Source organism: Lissotriton vulgaris, chromosome 1_1 (assembly GCF_964263255.1).
Source record: "Lissotriton vulgaris chromosome 1_1, aLisVul1.2, whole genome shotgun sequence".
NCBI classification, from domain to species: Eukaryota; Metazoa; Chordata; class Amphibia; order Caudata; family Salamandridae; genus Lissotriton; species Lissotriton vulgaris.
Window position 1 is genome coordinate 810,753,071 of NC_141685.1, and position 19,683 is coordinate 810,772,753.

The 19,683-nt window shown below is 46.8% G+C and overlaps 1 protein-coding gene across 3 annotated transcripts in view; it reads right to left on the reverse strand.

The window, feature by feature from the left end:
* LOC147747927 (flavin-containing monooxygenase 5-like) overlaps positions 1-19,683 on the reverse strand; it is a 529,839-nt gene that overhangs the window by 214,070 nt on the left and 296,086 nt on the right. For all 3 annotated transcript variants that reach the window (XM_086956883.1, XM_086956897.1, XM_086956891.1), the window contains exon 6: positions 10,688-10,887. In XM_086956883.1, the coding sequence (XP_086813009.1) occupies positions 10,688-10,887 (200 nt within the window). The remainder of the gene's footprint in view (positions 1-10,687; positions 10,888-19,683) is intronic.

Here is a 19,683-nt window from a genome sequence, read left to right on the forward strand (position 1 = left end):
CCCTTCATCTTTTGAAGACTGCGCGAAAGCAGGTTCCCAGAGACAGGGAGAATGTTGCCTACTGTCGGAAGGAATATAAGAAGCTCTTAACTAATCACAAGCTTACATTACTTAAGTCTGCATGGGAGGACTTAGCCCAAGCTTGCAAAACCAGAGATAGGTGATAAATGAGCCTTGTTTTGCGGAACTGTCAAGGTCCACTCTGTCACCACATCTCCGAGCAGCAATTTGAGGACCCCTTTAAAGGCGTATGTAATTTTGGACTTGCTGATGTTGTGGAAGATCAGGGTGGTTTAGCTTTGGGAACAGCTAATGTTGTTTTACCCTAGAGGATGTTTCTCAGGGCATCCAGGCGCTATCTTGTAATAAGGCCCCAGGACCTGATAGTATAACTCCTGACTTGTTTCTGGAAAACATTGAGGTCTGCATGGGAAGACTAACGTTGGTCTCAATTGCTGCATTTGGGGGGGGGGTTGGTGGGGGGCGGTGGTGCCCGCTTTCGTGGTCTTCTGCTGAGATTCTCCTGATATTCAAGAGGGGGGCAAGAATAATCCCCAGTGTAATCAACCAATTTTACTTATTGATGCAGAAGTAAAGGTCCTTGCGAGGGAACTTTTAAATAGGTTGATGGTGTGGGAAGATGAGAAAAATAGATTTTCAGAGGCTCAATATGGTTTACGGCCAAGCAACTTGACTATTGATCAATGCCTAAACCTTTACGTAATTATAAATAAGTACACTGTTGCCCAGCCAGGATCATTCCACCTGGCGTTTACAAACCTCCCGTCCGCATTCAAAAGAGTCAACCGTAAGACCGTGTGGGATCTTCTCCTTGTGATGGGTGTAAATCCAGAACTAGTAGTCCTCTAATCGAACCTACATGGTAACGCTTCGGCTGCAGGGAAGTATTCATAGGGTGGATATCTCACTGAGCATTTTAGCACCACAAGGGGAGTGCATCAGGGTTGTATACTTGCCCCTGTTTGTTTACCCTGTATATGAACGGGTTGGAACAGGCCCTCCTTTCAGTGCAGGCCGATTGGCCTAGGCTATGAACTAGATGGTTACCGGCCTTGTTATACGGCGATGGCATTGTGCTCATGGTGCGTACTCCAGAGGGACTGCAATCACTACTGGATAAGTTCACAAAATCATACTTTATGGTAGTTGGCCGACGGTCCACCATCTCCAAAACATTTAAGGTGGGGAGTCACAATCTGGCACATGTTTCAGCTTTCTCCTTTCTCAGAGTGGTATTTGATGTTAACACAAGTTGGAAACCCCTAGTTGAGGGAAGGCAATGTCATCTGGTCAAGACCATAGGGGCAGTGACTAGTTTTGCACAGAGGCTGGGCTCTTTGTCACAGGACACCCTAGTTAAGCTTTACTAGGCTGGTGCATCTCCAAGGCTCTATATGGCAGTGTGGTAAGGTTATATTACAGTTGATAAGATCCATCTTGCAGAAAACACGTTTCTAAAACACATTCTGCAGGTTCTGCAAAGTCCCCAGCCTACAGTTTGATCTTGTCTGACTGTTTGTCTCTTGATCACGTGCAGAAAATCCCTTGGATTGCCTATGCAGTTTTTACCAGCATGGACAGGACTGACACATTCCATAACCATCAATCTCTGTGCCCCCTGGAGCTCAAAAGGGTGAGGAATTTGTTTTTTTGAACATGTTGTATTGCAACATTAACACACAGAGATGGTGAAATCCATGGTATGGGGTACATGCTTTTGAAAATTGTACAGGGTATGCAGCCCTATCTATCTCTTTTACTTAACGAGAGTGATAGATTTGTGGTGGTGAGATTCAGGTTTAATTTGCTGCACCATCATTTGGCCTCCCCTAGTGGATGAACTCGTCCACAAACTTGGAGCTCTGTGCCTGCGACAATACATCTCCACAGGATACCCTACATTGTGCGCTGCTCTATAAATATGTAGCATGCCTGGAAGTGGTGTATGTCCTGTTATTGAAAATTCTGAATTTTATACAAGCTCGACCGGCTCCTCTGTATTTGCTGCTCCTGCTCAATAAATATGTTTTGTTTGCTGGTTCTTGGTTCCTAGGTGCACCTTTGAGATCTAGGCGATCTCTAGACCCGATTAACCCCGCTGGGGTACTTGAGGACTCTCGATGTAATGCATTGTCAACGTGATTTTATCTTTTTGACCTTTTTATGGTGTTATAAGAATGATGCTTATCTGTTTTTACAGTTTGTGAAGTGTATGCTTTATGATGTTATGCTCTTTTATGGTTATACTTGTAACCGAATAAAGATTTTTATGATGATGGTTATGATGTGATCAGAGAAGAGAGTGAGTCCTCTATGCTAAGGAATAAAGACATACAATCCTGAGCTCTATGAGTGGCGTATTTATTTGCAAGCTCCCGAGCTGGAAAGGACCCCACAAAAGACACTGGGCCAGATGTACAACCAAGCATTTTGCGAGTCGCAGATTGCATTGCAATTGCGACTCGCAATTGGGAATCACAATGTGTGACTCGCAATTTGTGACTCGCAAAATGATATGTACAACAGGGTCTGAAACACTGTTAGTGATTCTAAATGGGGTTGCAAATTGCATGCCTCAGTTTGTGACCCCATTAGGAAGGGCTGGCTCTCCCAGGTATGGTGGTCTGCTGGGCTAAGAAGACCTCCATGTCTGGGACTGCTTTTAAATAAAAGCAGTTTTCTTTTTAATGCAGCCCGTTTTCCTTAAATGAAAACGGGATGCATTTAAAAAAAGAAAAATGAAACGTTTTTGTTTAATTTTTTAAGGGCAGGTAGTGGTCCCTGGGACCACTGCCTGACCCTAAAAAATATTTCACCCCTGCATTCACAAAGGGGAAGGGGTCTCCTGGGGACCTCTTCCTGTTTGAGAGTGCTTTACCACCCTTCTGAGAAGGGTGGGAAACTGCGACTGTTTTGCGACCTCAATTTCAGTTACAAGAGTCATACATAGCTGGAGGACTCGCTATTAGGAAGGGATACCCTTGGAACGCCCCTTCCCAATAGCGACTCACTATTCCTATTTTGCGAGTCGCAACTATTTTGCACATGGCCAACTCTTTCCATGTGTAATGTGCACCATATGCCACCTCCCTGCCACTTCAGAGCACTGCAGTTGCACTAGCTGCATTCATGTAGAGCTATATTCCACATCTGTGTCATCCACGCATTTCCCAATTTGAGATATGCAGAGTTATCTAATGGCATGTGGGTGGATACAAGCAGGTAACACAAAGGGAGCCACTTGGGGTCGGGCATTTGCACGTTTGGTGCAGCACAGCAAAGTTGCTGCGCTGTGCTGCGTCAAAAGCAGAGTTAAAAACAGTGCCATATCTACTATGACATAGCACGGTTTTTCTCTCTCCCAGCGCAGGCGCACTTTTGGCTGTCCCATGCCAGTGCACACGTCCTTCTTCCTTACTGCAATGGTGTGTTCATTTTTTCAAGAAGAGGTCCACTTCCAGTATAAAAGCTATGCTTAATACGTTTCACACTTGGCATGCATGCTGTACAAATCAGCACACATGCAAAGTTAAAAAAGTAAGAAGAAATGAAAACCGTTCTCCTGTTACACCTGTCTCAATGCGACATAAGGTTTTAGAGCAAATTCATTTCTACATTTATCTGTAGCTAAGGGTTAGAGGCAAACCCCAAGGGTGGTTGCATGACCATGCCCATGTACCACTCATGGAAGGCTCCCTTTACCCAAAGTATCTCATAGTGCTACTTCATTTTACTTTGGCCAACTTTGCAACGTAAATCTTGATATGTATTGGAAAGTAAACAACATCATAACACTTTGTGCTGGCTCAGTACACAGTGTTAGTAAATCTGGGCCTAAGTCTGTAGAGAAATAATTCAGGCTGACTACTGAGAAGTTGCATTAACCAAGAGACCTCTTACTATTGAAGGGATGACAAGGAGTTGGTAATTCCAGGATGGAGGTGGAGCCTGGGGTACTCAACGGGGCATATTCTCAAGGATCTATTGCTGAGTTATCAGCGCTTTATCGCAGCCAAAGTTGAGATGAATTTAGCTCCCCATTCACAAGCAGGTGCTAACAGCCCATATCACCAGTTTACCTGAGATAGCAGCCGCAAAAAACATCGCCACAGATGACTCCGGCAACTATCGCTAATGAGATGCAGAGTAGGCGTTCCTGTGCAAAAATCTGCTACAAAACCATGTCACAACATTCTCAACGACCAGCCAGATCTGTGATAAGATCACAAAACAGGCAATAAGGTGTGTTAGCAGCAGGAAATTAACACCTTCTCTGACCTGGTGTAAAATCGGACGACAGCCTGCACCAGAAAAGGGAGCCCAGCACAGAGCTACACCTGAAGATCAACAGATGCCATGGAGCTACTGATCATGCAGCTCCGAGCAACAACAGGGCAACAACACCCACCGCCACCACCCACGGACCCCCCCCACCCCGGGCCCTACCCTGGGCACCTCCCACCTCCCCCGGACCAAGGTATTGCACATCAACGTCACGAAATCATGAACAAAAGAATTCGCCTGATGTCGCACCTTTACCATAATTAACATACATGTGAGTACAGAAAATCTGAATCATTCATTCACCATTGAAGGTCCAAACAAAATGTCACACTCAAATATGTCTCAAAACAACTATTTAGAAGAGTCATGGTGGGGCATCCCTGGACAATCTGTAAGTCAAATCCTGCAAGACAACATCCAAGATAAGAAGGTGTGTCAGGCACTCATCAAAGGAGAGAGAGAGAAAGAGTGAGAGAGAGAGAGAGAGAGAGAGAGAGAGAAAGAAAGAAAGAAAGAGAGAAAGAAAGATACTGAACAAGGAGCGCAAGGCCAACGGGCCCTTGGCTCATTCATACATGCCAACTGGTACGTGTTTTTCGCAATTGGTGCACCCCAAATCTAAGGCCTGGAGTCAATGTCAGCACGAAGGCCACATCACATTCAAGAAATGCAAGCAGTAGTCAGACTAAAAGTAGGTATGAAAACTCATTTGTCTCAATACACAAGGCGGAATGACAACCGAACCCCGACCCTGGTCTTGAATACGGCTGGCACACCCTGCATGAGATACCATACCAGACTCCAACAACTCCCACACCACGAACTGCGCTAATGAAAGACTAACTTGTCCACACCCCACACACTTGTCTCTGCCCGAGCTACACCTGCAAGGGCTGCCCTTGACACATTGGTAAAAACAACCCATACGTTCAAACGTTGTACACACATATGACTCATTTCCCAGAGCTGTGGCATATCGTCCACAGAACTGCAGCCGGTCTGAGGATTGCCTGTGCTACGAGACCAACAAACGCAATGGCAGCCCACTCTGGGCACACACACAACCCCTGTCATGGCCACATTACCAAAAATTAAGAGGGCCAGAAGTGGAGGTTGACGTTTCTCTTATGGTGCCTCCAAGAAATGGAATGATCTTCCGGAACATATTCGGTTGGAAAAAGATCATCTTTCCTTTTGAAAAATGTTGAAGACTCATCTATTCCCAGCCAGATAATCGGTCCATACCTGTCCGCTCTTTTCTTAGCGCTGTGAGGCCTACGGGTAGCCATGCGCTCTACAAATGTCTTCTTCATTTCATTTCATGTAGAACTGTACTGTGCACGAATGCTGCATCTGTTGGGATCACTGCCAATGGCAGTGTTGTGAATCAGTTGCCGTCTGAGTTTCCATCTTATCTACGTCACATGTGTCCAGCCCTGGTTCCACTGTCGATCATGCACATTCGAGTGTCCCATGGAGGTCTGCCTATCCAACGCAACGGTAGCTGAATTGGATTATGACTTGACTGTGCACCCCCTGTTGGCCCATTAACAGGAGTGTCCCTGGGATAACCGTGCATGGGATGCCTTGATCTTTTGCGTATATGCTGGCAGTTGTGCATGGGAGATTGCACAACTCCTCGTGTGCAGTGACCACATCGAGGCGCTCCCCTATTGGGCTGTGTTGCGGATTGGTGAAAGGACATGGACAGAGCACATCTCCCCGGACCAGTTAATGGATTGGCTCTCCCTTGTGTTCCTTGAACTTGACAACAATGTACTCTTGGAACAGATTGCCCATGAAGCTGCGCTCGCATTCATGGACGAGTAACTACGTTCCTGCAGCCACATCTGATTGTCACCCACAGCACAGGTCCCCACACCTTGTTGCATCTTGAGGGATGCTCACATAACCCACAAAACAGTGGATATGTCTGCCTTCGTCTGGACTCAGAATGCATGTGCGTGCTACTAAGTGTGTGTGCACACACACACCTGTGCAAGGTGATGCAGTCCCATGGGTGGAGCTGTACAACGTCATTTGGCAACGTTCCCAATTCAGCCATACTGCTGGGGGAGAGTACACACATGTCAATGTAGTACTACATGTGACCTTGTAGGACCCTTTCACCTGCTCACTGTCAGCAGAGCAGACAGCTGGCACAGTCCGGTGGTACAGCACCATGCAGATTCCATGGGCTGTGAGTCTTGTCCCCTAACACTGGACCCTGAACATACACCAAACAGCACATGACTCATCCAGCAAGGAAAGGTGGGTTGAGAACATTGCCATCCATACTGATTTGGGTTGTTGTTTTTCCTCCCCATGTCTTGCACCTCGACATGTTTCTATGCTGCCAGTAAGTTTCTTAAGCATTTCTCTGCATGTTGTGGTCCTTGCCTTGCCCATACTGACACGCACATGCTAATAAAGTCTACGTAACTTCACTAGTGTTCAACTGTGATGAGTGTTGATTAGAATGACAATTTGTGTGCCTCAATGAGAATTGTTCGTACACAGGAAGGGACTAACTGATGCCTGTACAAGAGAGCCTTTTGATAGCTCCACCTCTGTGAGCCAAACATTGTGTTTGGGATAGTTGGTGGCAGGCCTGTGCACTTACGTGTCTTCAGCAATATGAGTATGGTGTCCAACTTCTGGCCATGAGGGCAATGTTATCCATCAACACAGACCCTGCCTATAAAGATGTGTGTGAGTAGGCATGCAAAGAGACGTTCTGTTGTCACATGTGATGGGGGACACCACTTCTGGCCTGCTACCGATTGTCATTTCCACACACAGCCCTATTTAATACATGGATGTGGTGCTACGTTGGGGGGTTGCGAGATTGTTGTTCATGTGCAATGAGGCCACACCTATTTCATACCTTCACAGCAATCTAATTGGCCATGTGGCTCAGGGTCAAACATGCACATTGAAATCATTTACCAGGATGCACCTTTCAGTGCAATCAATGTCCCTACATTCATCCATACTTTTATACTTGAGTGAACATAGACATAACACATCTGTGTGATTTTGAATGTTTAATTCACATTCTGGGGAATTCCGGGGCTGGAGCAGTACATGGCCATGCCAAGCCCACCTTACATGGTTGCCCAGTGGTGGGCCAACCAGAGTCCTTGGAGGAATTAAAAGTGAATTGAAAGCTGAAGAGTTCAGTCCACAGAAGGTTTGCTGTGTCATTGGTAACCAGAGCAGATATGGCAGTCCATGTCAGTGTCAAGGTGAATGTTGCAGAGTGTTCTGGGGGACAGTGGGAGGTGATGTCCCAGGGCATGATGCATAGGGCTGAACCAGGCAGGGACAGGCCATGTGGTGGGGATGGATGCTACTACCTCCTTCCTCACACAGTCATTACCCTCCACATCTTACTCCTCTTATATGTCCTCTGTGTCCTGTGTGTCAGGTATGTGTAGTGGTGTAATGGCTGCATCACTGTGTACCACTGGCACATCAGGGCACGGAGGTGATAGTGCTGCTTCACTGTGTGCCACTGACTCATCAGGGGTTGGAGATGTATGTGTCGAAGTTCCTGCAGCAGTTATCTGGGACAGGCTCAGTGGCAGCAATGGCAAGATAAGGAACTGCAAGGCATGGAAGATCCCGGCTACATCTCGCTGGTGTTCTGCCGTGGCTGCCATACTTCCAGCCTGCGTTGGCTCCATGGTCTCCATTGTCCTGCACATCTGTGCCAACTCTGTGCCATCATTGCTGGTGCCTGTCTGACAGACAGTGGCTGTCTGTTACGGAGTGTAAGTGGTTGCTGATGGGACTCAGACACCCACGTATGGCATCAAGTTTGGCTGCCACGAGCTCAAAACCCACCCGCAGCTGATCGGCCATCTCCTCCTGGCAACGCAACACACGGCGTTGGAAATCCATGTGCTGATTGGGGGGGTCCTGTGAGGCAGATGTGGTGGTCTGTGCTTCCTGCTGTGTGGTCTGCGCAGGGGGTGGCGTCACCTCGAGGCAGCTGGGCTGGCCTGCTCCTGGGGGTGGGGTGCGGAGGCTGTCCATTAGCCGTTGGAGGGTGTCTGAGCATATGTGCAGGGTATCCTCTTCATCATCACTGATGAGATGCATGGTCTGCTCTGCAGGGGGTGTTGATTGTCCCTCTCCAATGTTAATGGGAGATGCAGGTTAACATAGTGTTCCATGTATGTTGACGCATTGTAGATGTTTACCTACAGACTGCATGACAATGTACATTGTGACTCTTTTGGTTGAGCTGGCTATTTGATGGGAGACAGTGGACATTTCGACTTTGTGACGGATGTGTGGTTGTACTCGTACATTTTCATCTCACAGTGTCATGCAATGCCAGATGTGGGTGTCCAGTTACTATGCACAAGCGGCACCAGTTGTGTCCTCTGTCCTGTGGTGTAAGTGTTGCACTTTGTACCACATTGCTGTCAATGTAGATGTGCTGTGATTTCTATGTGTGGGTGCTGCATTGTGGGAGATTCACCCCTGCAGCTCTGATTTAGCGGCCCCATATCCCTTTGAGGCGGTGTTCCTTTGACTTGTGTGCTTTTTGGGTCCAGGAATGTTTGAGACTTGGGTCATTTGTGCTCTTGGACAGATGTTGTACTCTTGAGCATTGTTTGTCTGCAGATGTGTTATTGACGTCATTGGTTGTAGGTGCACGTGGATGTGTCAGAGTGTGACCTGCTCCTTTACTGATGTGATCTACACTGGGACACCTCAAAGTCGAGTCGTGCACCATGTCAATTATTTTGACTGCAGCCATGCTATCAGTCATGCAGTGTCACTTGCATTGTCAGTGTGGCTTACGGAGCCGCTGCTTTTCTGGATTCTGCACATGTGCATGGGAAGGTTGTGGCATTGTTGATATGGAGGGGGCCCACTTGTGCACAACATTGTAGACATGGGCCTACTTGGTGTTTCGATGTGTGCTGCAGTGTGCCAAGAGTATCAGAGACATATTCCACTATCATTGTGCTTGTGCAGTGTGCTACACATGATTGTGCATGTGTGCCATTGTGCCCATCTCCCTTCGACCACCCAGTCCCTGGTGGTTACTAACCCTGTTGCTGTTGGGTCAGGTAATTTCGAGCTGTGTCCAGCCCCCCAACTCCTTGTACCATCACCACACTGATAAATGTAGCCACCTTTCCTTCAGATCATCCAGCTTCTTCTGTGGCACAGGACTCCCACCTCCAGTCGCTTTTGTTGCCTTCCTGTTGGCGGCAAGTTTCTGTTTAGTCTGGCTTTGCACATCATGCCAGAACCTCTTGACCTCCTCCATTGACCTCGTCACTCCGACTGCATTGACGTTGTTGACAATGGACTGCCATATTTCCATTTGTGTTGCCAATGACGCAGTGGAGGTGACAAACAATTGTTTGTATTGTTCTATCACCTCCGTGACCATGATACGGTCTTCCTGCAGACTGAACCCCGTATTCCTCTTCCTCCTCTCCTTGCCCTTCCCCGTAAACGGGGTTCCTGGCTGGTCCTCCGTGGGGCTTGTGGGATTAGGGTTGTCCTCTGCACTCGTTCCGGGTGCATCATGGTAATATGCAGTTTGCTTTAGTGAGTTTTTTTTGTTGCTTTTATAGTGCATTTTTCCGCATAACGTGTGGCAATTTGGGGCATCTCATCTTTTTTCACGTTCGTGTTTCAAATTTTTTCGGGGTTGCGTTACTTTTTGGGCGGTCATTTGACACGTTATCCTGCTACTATCGCATGGTGCCGCTGGGTTGGGAACACAACGTTAACACAGTGTTATTTTGTCTAGATAGACTGAGATGTGAAGAGTCACGTTAAGTTAATTTGGCGATGGTTATCACACATTCTTAAGAATATCCCCCAATGTTTTTTGGACGGCCCGCTACACAAACAATTTAAATTCACCTAATACCTTGGTTTGATGGCCTAATTTGATGTCAAGGTATATTGTAAACTTGGGTGACGAGGTGGGATTAAACCAATTTTCTGAACTGACCAAGATCAGTTCTGCCTCGGGTGTGTTGGAGTTAAAGGTAAGGAAAGCTAGTTTTATCCGGGATGCCCATGTGTAGGGGTTGGCATTTCCCAATCACAACCGCATCCAGCCTTTTTGAGTGATATTAGTGTTATAGGTCTGGCATGTGTTATTTTGAGGGTGCATATGCCTGAATTTAAGACGTTTCCTTAAGTCACACGTTTCTGCAAGCCGTTATAAGGGCAGTTTCATAATTCAATAGTAAACGTGCCTTGCCTGCAATGGGTGTTTGCGCTGTCCATAGATTACCATGCATGGTGCCTAGTACATGTCCTCCTCCTTATTTACACCTACTCTATCTCCACTAAACTATCCAACCCAAATATAAAGAGAGACTTGCAGGTCAAATACCTGTGTCGTGGCAGCAGACCGTAGTTGGAGTGGTTGAAACTCTTGTTAAGCGCTGCCTCTGTCATGGAGTTGCTTATGGATGGAGGGAGCAGACCAGAAAGCATGCTTTTGAAGCGTGTTGCAAATGCAACATCCAGTGGGTAACCATTCTCAACAATACGTTTCATAATCCAGGATCCTCGTCGAGTGCTGAGAAACACCTGCAGGGCAAAAAGTATTCAGTCATTTTCTCAATGAACGTTCCCAAAATGTATGCAACTTTAGAGCACTCTGCTTTGCAACGCTCCTCCAAACCAGACTTATTGGAGTGTTAGGGGCTCCCTTCTTCCCACTGGCAGATGATGCGGCTTAAGAGACCATGGGGGATATTTACAACACAATTTCGGAGCGTGGTGTTACTCCAAAATTGGTAACGCCGCGCTCTGACATTTTTTAAACGCATGAATGCACCATATTTACAAAAATACAGTGCACCCTGCGTTTCCCCTAGCGCTGGTGCTAAAAAAGCTACCTAGCACCAGCGCAGGTACCGTTGCGTCATGTTGCAAGGGTGCCCGTGCAGCACCTTCCTGCACATAAACAATCTTATAAGGCGAATGCAGCACACATGGAAAGAGTATAATACGAGGAGAAATTAATAATTTTCCTTGTATCGCCAGTCGAAGACCAGATATTCCCTGAACATTGTTATGTGATGCAGCCCACAGACATGTAATATTGAAACCGTTTCTAGGATGCAGGGAGGACCTGGCTTGGAAGTTCGGGCTGGACAGTTCCCATGAGGCACAGGGTCATGACTGATTTGCATATGGCCAGGTCTAAACTGGGGAGGCATGGTGAGCAAAAGAATGATGGATTTAACCCAGATCTCTTGACTAGGGGTGAATGTTTTGATTTGTTCTGCATTCCGTCCATCAATTGTGTGTCTTTTGTAAATATGGGGCTGCGTCAAAAAGCAATGGTTGTTGGGGCTGAATGCCCACTGCAACACCCACTGCATGCCCCTTTGACACTAAGTGAAGCGTGAAAAGGGGCCTTATAAATATGTAGCAGGGGATATAGCCACCAGAATGTCACTAAAAGTGTAAATATGCCCTCGTATCTTTATAGCGCCCTAAGGGGCATATTTACAAGTAAAGTGGATACGCATTTTGTTAAGCCAAGAAGGCTAACGACATGCTCCGTCACTTTAGAAAACCAGGGCAGCACCATATTTACAAGAATATGGTACAGCCCTTAGTTTCCCCCTGTGCTGGCACTAAATTTAGCTGCCTAGTGCCAGCGCAGGCACCCGTGCACCATAGTTCAAGGGTGTCTGCGTTGCAGGGGAAGATTGTTTATGTGCAGGAAGGTGTTGCTTCCTCCACATAAAGTTACGATGTACCTGTAAGAGACATATGTCAGTTATAGATTCCTTTCCTTGGAATTACCCCCAGGTGTGAGACTGGATCCGGAGAATTTGCTGCTTAGCAGTACCCCTGCACGTCAGCAGGTTGCGTTGGTTGACTCTGCATCCGTCCTTGGCATCATGGTCGCCGGGATGATGTTGCGGTGCCTACTTAGATGCCGTCCCTGCATGTTAAGTTCCTGAGTTCAGTTCTGACATGACTGTCCACGCCAGAAGCGCAGAGCAATGCAAGACACTGACTACTGGTGCACCACACACGGGCCCCGTAAGGGAGTCCCTATCCCTGGAAATCAGTTTGCAGAGCGGGAGGATGGGTAGGGCGGTAAGGAATCTATAACTAACATATGTCTATTACAGATACATTGGTACCAAAGGTAAGTATACCTTGTTCATCTGAAATAGACAGTTAGTTACAGATTTCTTACCTTAGAATAGATAGCCCAACAATTCCAACCCCGGAGTTGTTTAAACCAGAAAATCCTGGAGGACAGAACAGGCAAAATAGCCATCCCTCCGGACTTGGCTGACCAGGCAGTAATGTCTGGTGAACGTGTGAAAGGATGCCCACATTGGCGCCTGGCAGATGTCAAGAAGTGGGACTTCATGTGACAATGTAGTAGTTGCTGCTGCAGCCCTAGTGGAATGAGCACGCAGCCCCATTGGAGGTTCCTTTTTCACAAAAGCATAATAAATTGTAATACAAAAGACAAGTCATTGGGAGATGGCACGCTTCTGGACAGCCTGACCTTTCTTGGCACTCACACAGCCAACAAAAAGTTGATCATCCACCCAGAAATCTTTTGTGCCGTCAAGGTAGAAGGACAGCTCACATTTTGGGTCTAGATGGGGGAGTCTCTCCTCCTCCTTGGAAGGGTGTGGAGGCTGGAAAAAGGTAAGCAAAGTGATAGTTTGTCCTTCATTAATGGTGTAACCACTTTAGGAAAAAACAAGGGTTGTGTCCTAAGCACCACTTTGTCTGGATGCATAGAAAAGAAAGAGGGCTTAGAAGATAGAGCTTGAAGGTCACTCACCCATGCCAGCAAAAGTGATGGCAACAAGAAAAGCAGTTTCCAGGGTGAGAATCCTGAGAGGACAGTTGTGAAGAGGCTCAAAGGGAGAACATATAAGATAAGTTAACACGAGATTCAAGTCCCACTGGGGCATTATGAAAGGAGATGGAGGAAAGAGATGAATAATGCCCCTAAAATAATCTGTTTACAATAGGGGACTTAAACAAGGAGGACTTATCTTGTAGACGAAGGAAAGCAGAAACAGCTGCAAGGTTGCCATTTAGAGTGTCCGGAGCAAAACCAAAGGGGAAGATGGACGGAGTGTTGAACATTGCAAGCACTCACCCCCAGCCAATTGATCTGGGTTTAATCCATCATCATTCTTTAGCTCACTCCGTCACCCCAGTTCAGACATGGCCATAAGAAAATCAGCCTGACCCTGTGCCTCATGGGAAAAGTCCAGCTCGAACTGCCAAGCCATGTCTTCCCTGGACCGGAAACAAGTATCCTGGGACCGGTTTCTGGCTAATCAGCCGTCGTCAGCCAGGCTAGCTTGAATCCAGTGACAAAGTGAGCAAGGGACCCACATCTGAACGTACCCTGCCAATGTAGGGCGAACAAAGCAAAATCGAAGGGAATGATGGACCGAGTGTTGAACATTGCAAGCACTCCCCTCCATTCAACTGGCGTGGTGTATTGGGCAAAAGAACAATGGATTTAACACAGATCTTTTGACTGGAGGAGAATGTTTGCATTGTCAGCATTCTGTCCATCATTTGTTTGCTGTAACACTTTTCACCCTAAGTGGGATGGGTATGCCCCGAAATGGGTCCCTTGCTCACTGTGCTACTGGATTCAAGCTAGCCTGGCTGAAGAAGGGTGACATACCCTGAAACCGGTCCCAGGATGCTTGTTTCTGGTCCAGGGAGGACCTTGCCTGGCAGTTCGGTCTGGACTGTTCCCATGGGGCACAGGGTCGAGACTGATTCGCATATGGCTGGGTCCAAAGTGGGGTGGCGTAGTGGGCAAAAGAACAATGGATTTAACCTAGATATTTTGACTGGGGGAGAAAGTTTGCATTGTCAGCATTCTGTCCATCATTTGTTTGCTGTAACTCTTTCAGAGTGATACCAAAGGGGATAATGGACGGAGCGTTTGAGCAAATCAAACACTCACCCCCAGTCAACTGATCAGGGTTTAATCCATCATCATTCTATAGCTCACTCTACCACCCCAGTTCAGACATGGCCATATGCAAATCAGTCTGACCCTGTGCCTCATGGGAACAGTCCAGCCGAACTGCCAAGCCATGTCTTCCCTGGACCAGAAACAAGCATCCTGGGACCGGTTTCTGGCTAATCAGCCGTCATCAGCCAGTCTAGCTTGAAACCAGTGGCAAAGTGAGCAGGGGACCCACGTCTGGGCATACTCTGCCAACTTAGGGCAAACAAAGAGATACCAAAGGGGACGATGGACGGAGCGTTTGAGCAAATCAAACACTCACCCCCAGTCAACTGATCAGGAGTTAATCCATCATCATTCTGTAGCTCACTCTACCACCCCAGTTCAGACATGGCCATATGCAAATCAGTCTGACCCTGTGCCTCATGGGAACAGTCCAGCCGAACTGCCAAGCCATGTCTTCCCTGGACCGGAAACAAGCATCCTGGGACCGGTTTATGGCTAATCAGCCGTCATCAGCCAGGCTAGCTTGAATCCAGTGGCAAAGTGAGCAAGGGACCCACGTCTAGGCATACCCTGCCATCTTATGGGGAACAAAGCAAAACCAAAGGGGATGATGGACGGAGTGTTGAACATTGCAAGCACTCACCCCCAGTCAACTGATCTGGGTTTAATCCATCATCATTCTTTAGCTCACTCCACCACCCCAGTTCAGACATGGCCATATGCATATCAGTCTGACCCTGTGCCTCATGGGAACAGTCCAGCCAAACTGCCAAGTCATGTCTTCCCTGGACCGGAAACAAGCATCCTGGGACCAGTTTCTGGCTAATCAGCCGTCATCAGCCAGTCTAGCTTGAATCCAGTGGCAAAGTGAGCAAGGGACCCACGTCTGGGCATATTCTGCCAACTTAGGGCGAACAAAGAGATACCAAAGGGGACGATGGTCGGAGGTTTGAGCAAATCAAACACTCACCCCCAGTCAACTGATCTGAGTTTAATTCATCATCATTCTTTAGCTCACTCCACCATCCCAGTTCAGACATGGCTATATGCCAATCAGTCTGACCCTGTGCCTCATGGGAACAGTCCAGCCCGAACTGCCAAGCCATGTCTTTTAGAGTGTCCAGAGCAGAGCCCTGCTGGGCTAAAGAAGGGATAAACAAGAAAACCTCAGAAAGAGGGGCATAGAGGGGACACAAATGTATTCCATCAACACGTGTATACTGTTTTAGTGGAGGGACGCCTGGCTGCCAAGATGACGTTACAGACTTCGGGCGCAACGTCAAAAGCTGTCAACTGTCGCCGCTATATCTCCATGCAAGGAGGTGGAGGCTGGACAGGTTCGGGTGTCACCCGTTGTTGCAACAGATGATCGTCCCCATTGGGCAGTCTGATAGGAGGATCGATGGCCATGCTCAGGAGCTCTGGGTACCAGACTCTTCGTGCCCAGTCCGGAGCCATAAGAATGATTTAGGACCAGTCATGCTTGATTTTCTTCAGCACTCGGGGCAGAAGAGGTACAGGGGGAAAGACGTACAGGAGGCCGCAGTTCCACTCGTGACAAAAAGCGTCACAGAGCGGGTGCCGCCTTGGGAACTCCAATGCGCAAAACTCTTGACATTGCATGTTCTCTTTGGTGGCAAACAGATCTAATCAAGGCTCTCCCCACCGCTGAAACAGACTTTGCACCAACTCCAAGTGAAGACGCCATTCGTGATCTACCACGGACAGGCGACTGAGTTAGTCCACCCTTGCATTCAGAGAACCTGCCAGGTGTGGAACTACCAGTGTTATGCCTTGGTGTTTCAGTCATGTCCAAAGACAAAAAATCTCTTGACATAGGGTCCACGACCCCACCCCACTCTGTTTGTTGAAGCACCACATGGCGGTAGTGTTATCTGTGAACACCTGCACTACTTTTCCCTTGAGGGAGGGAAGAAATGCCTTCAGTGCCAGGCAGATCGCCCGGAGCTCCAACAGGTTAAAATGGAGCCCGGACTATGCCAGAGACTAGATTTCTCTGATCTCTGCCTCTCCCAGATGGCCACCCCAGGTGGGAATAGCAAGCACAACCTACTTCTGGCACAGGGACTCTTTCAATAGCTCCCTTGGCCAAAAGAGCTGAGACTTCCTGGCGGAGGATCGCCAACTGATCCTCCGACATGCAATAGAAAGATGGTGGCATGGAGGGAGGGGCAGTGTCGAAGGGAAGGGAATAGACCTTCGGACTATTTGCAATACCCACCTGTCTGACGTGATGAATTGCCAGTGGGATAGGTGATGGCGAATCCTGCCACCCACTGGCAGTTGATGGCCCTGAAGGATTGAACTAGGAGGATGTAGTGGCTGCTGCAGGCGGGGAAAGGGTAGACTGGCCTGCCCGCTGTCTACCATACCCACAAGGTTGCTGGGTCCCACGTCTGCGGCCATGCAGAGGCTTGCAGCTTGCGTGCACTGGTGGCCAGACTGGGCCAGACGTGGTGGGGTTCCCCTTCCGGAACCACGAAAGGGGCGAAAAGCAGACTGGGGTGGATGGGATGATGCAGCTTGGCCTAAAGATCTGGCTGTACCCTGAGAATCCTTAGAGCACTCAAGCAAGAGTCTGCTTTGTCACCAAAAAGGCAACAGCCATCGAAGGGCATGTCCAGCAAAGTTGACTGGACTTCCTCTGAAAAGTCAGATGTCCTCAACCAGGCATAGCGCCTAAGGGCTACCAACGTGGCAAGCATTCTGCCTCGTGAGTCAGTGGTATCCAGTCTACATCAAATCATGAATTAAGCTGCATCCCTCCCATCTGCCACTGCCTGGGAGAGAATGGTACGGGCCTCCTCTAGGCACTGAGGCAGCAATTGAGTGACCATATCCCAGATAGTATGGGAGTATTGTAGTGTAGTTCCTATATTCCCAATAGGCTCTGCGCATTGGAATAATATATCCTATAGTTTAGACGTAGGACTGAGGTCAACTAGGTCTCTATCGAATATACTAAACTTAATTGTGTGTGTGCCAGCTAACTCAGAGGTCACTAGAAACTTTCTTGAATACACAAGAAGGGATTTGTTTCTGACAACCGCATAAACATGACAACTTTGTTTCTCAAGAATAAGAAATATATCTCTCAGAGTCGCGGAAACAATAGATAAGTATTTCACTCAGTCAATTGTGCATGCTTAGTTTGTACAGAGTTGCAGAGAAATAGAGAGACGGGCATTTTTCAATAAAAGGTTTATTGAACAGTCTTTTTTCTCATACAAGAGAAGTGAACTGCTACAATCGTTATGCAGACTGCATAAGTATAATGCGTACAGCGTAAACAGTAAAATGAAATAATACTGTAAGAGCATTGTGTGGTTTCTAAGCCATATAAAAATGCATACATAAATGCATAGACTAAAATACTGAACTGGTGCTTCTAAAATACGCCTACCCCAATGTACCTAACCTAAGTCTAGTACGCGGGAAGAAGTAAGTATTGTGTAGCATAGGTTTCAGTTTTCTTTGCCAAGAATCTACCAAAGGTTTCTATAGGTTCTAATCAGCTCAATACCTTAGTTAGAATGAAGGAGGTCTGGTATCTCAGTCTCGGGACTCGATTTCCCAACACCCCGCAAGAGGAGCTTGAAAACACTAGTGCTGGATTTTTGGCAGGAGAAGGGCAGCTTCCTGATCAGTGCGTCAGCTGGAGAGTTGGCTTCCTTTGGCACTTGCTGTAGCGAGCTGCGTCGGGCAAGCAGATAGTCGAACTGCTCCGAACTACCGTCCTTTGCTATAGCAAGTGAAGGTATATTTAAACCTTGAAGGTGTTTAGGAATGCCATAGTTTGACACAAAGTCGGGCATAAGAACGTCATAATTAACCCCTTGGGAATAGTTGTTCATTGTAAAACTAGCTGAGTTCTTGGAGAAATCAATATTCAAGCAAGGGGAAGTTCCCTGACTGCTTAAGCCGATTTTCCAAGAAATCGTTGTGTTGTTTGGTACGGGTGGAAGTAGCCATGCCTGTATTTGGGTAGCATGGGCTATGCCTAAATAAGGGTTTGATTTCTATGCCTATATTAGGGCATGAATCGGGAAAATTCACTCGGAGCCTAAAACGCCACACATCACCCACTCCACTTTATTATATACGACAATACTAAGTTCTAAACAAATAAACACATATCTAAACATGATGTGTTAAAAACCCACTCAAAATACATAAAAATGCATTGGTACTGGTTGTACACGAAAAGAGCATTTCTGCTGTACGCATTTAAAAGCAATGTTTCATTCAAAGCATATAGTTTGACATTTGAAAATGCTAACCGAATGAATCACGAAAATACATTTATGAAATGGCTCTGAAATACAGAAGAAAAAAATCGTATACCATTTCATGGCAGAATATATAAACTGTTAGAATGTGGACAAGATCAAATATTGTCTCTTGGAAGTTATTCAAAGTTTTCTAGTTCTCTATGAATAGTTCTACTTTAAGCAGATTACTTTGTGGCAAAAAATGAAAAAATACAAATTTGGAAAACAAAAATTAATTATAGGAAAAAGAGTTCCAAAGTTAGGACTTTATTTTGAAAAAATGAAGTTCGAATTCAGAGTCTCTCAGAACACTGTGTGCCAATTTCAAAACTCAGTGTTATTGTTTGAAGAAAACCTCAAATCTTCTAAGTCTGTAATGAAATGAAAATAAAAAATGTTTTAAAAAAATATGTATAAAAAAAAAATCTTCTAAGTCTGTAAAGAATTTGTCTACCATTGTAGGTGAAAGTTGGATTACCTCGTTAAGAAGATCAATCGCACATAGATGTGAAGCATTGCCGCCAGCGTTGGTCGCAGTAGCAATAATCGAAGTAGATGGTACCTGTACGCCTGTCGCTTCTCGTACCTCACCGTCAGTATTTCGTGTCTGTGAGATCTCAATGAATGCCTTTATCAGAATTGGTAGCCGCTGGGGACAACACAGTGCATGAGCCGTCACTGGTCCAAGCAAAGTATCAACATCCGTTGGCATGACTGATGGGAGTGTCAGACAGATGTCTAGCATGCATTCTTCTCCACATAGCAGGCATCACAGAACAGGTAAGATGCAATCTTGCCAAATTGGTCTGAATGATAGAAACCATGTGGTATTGAATTCTCTTAAACAAGTTAATCCCAAAATCTGGATTATGCTCTCACGACACTTCATTGCCAGAAGAGTCTTCTCCTAGATGAACTGGCTGTCGTTGGTGAGTTGGCTCTCCATATCAGAGCAGTAGGAGCAAAAATAGTATCCCTGCTACGAGTCCCAAAATGAGAGGCAGTCTGCCAAACAGAGTGCACGAAGTTTGGAAAAATTCCTAGGACTGCTTGAAAAGGTGCTTACAGTCCCGAAAAAACTGTCTTAAATACATGTAC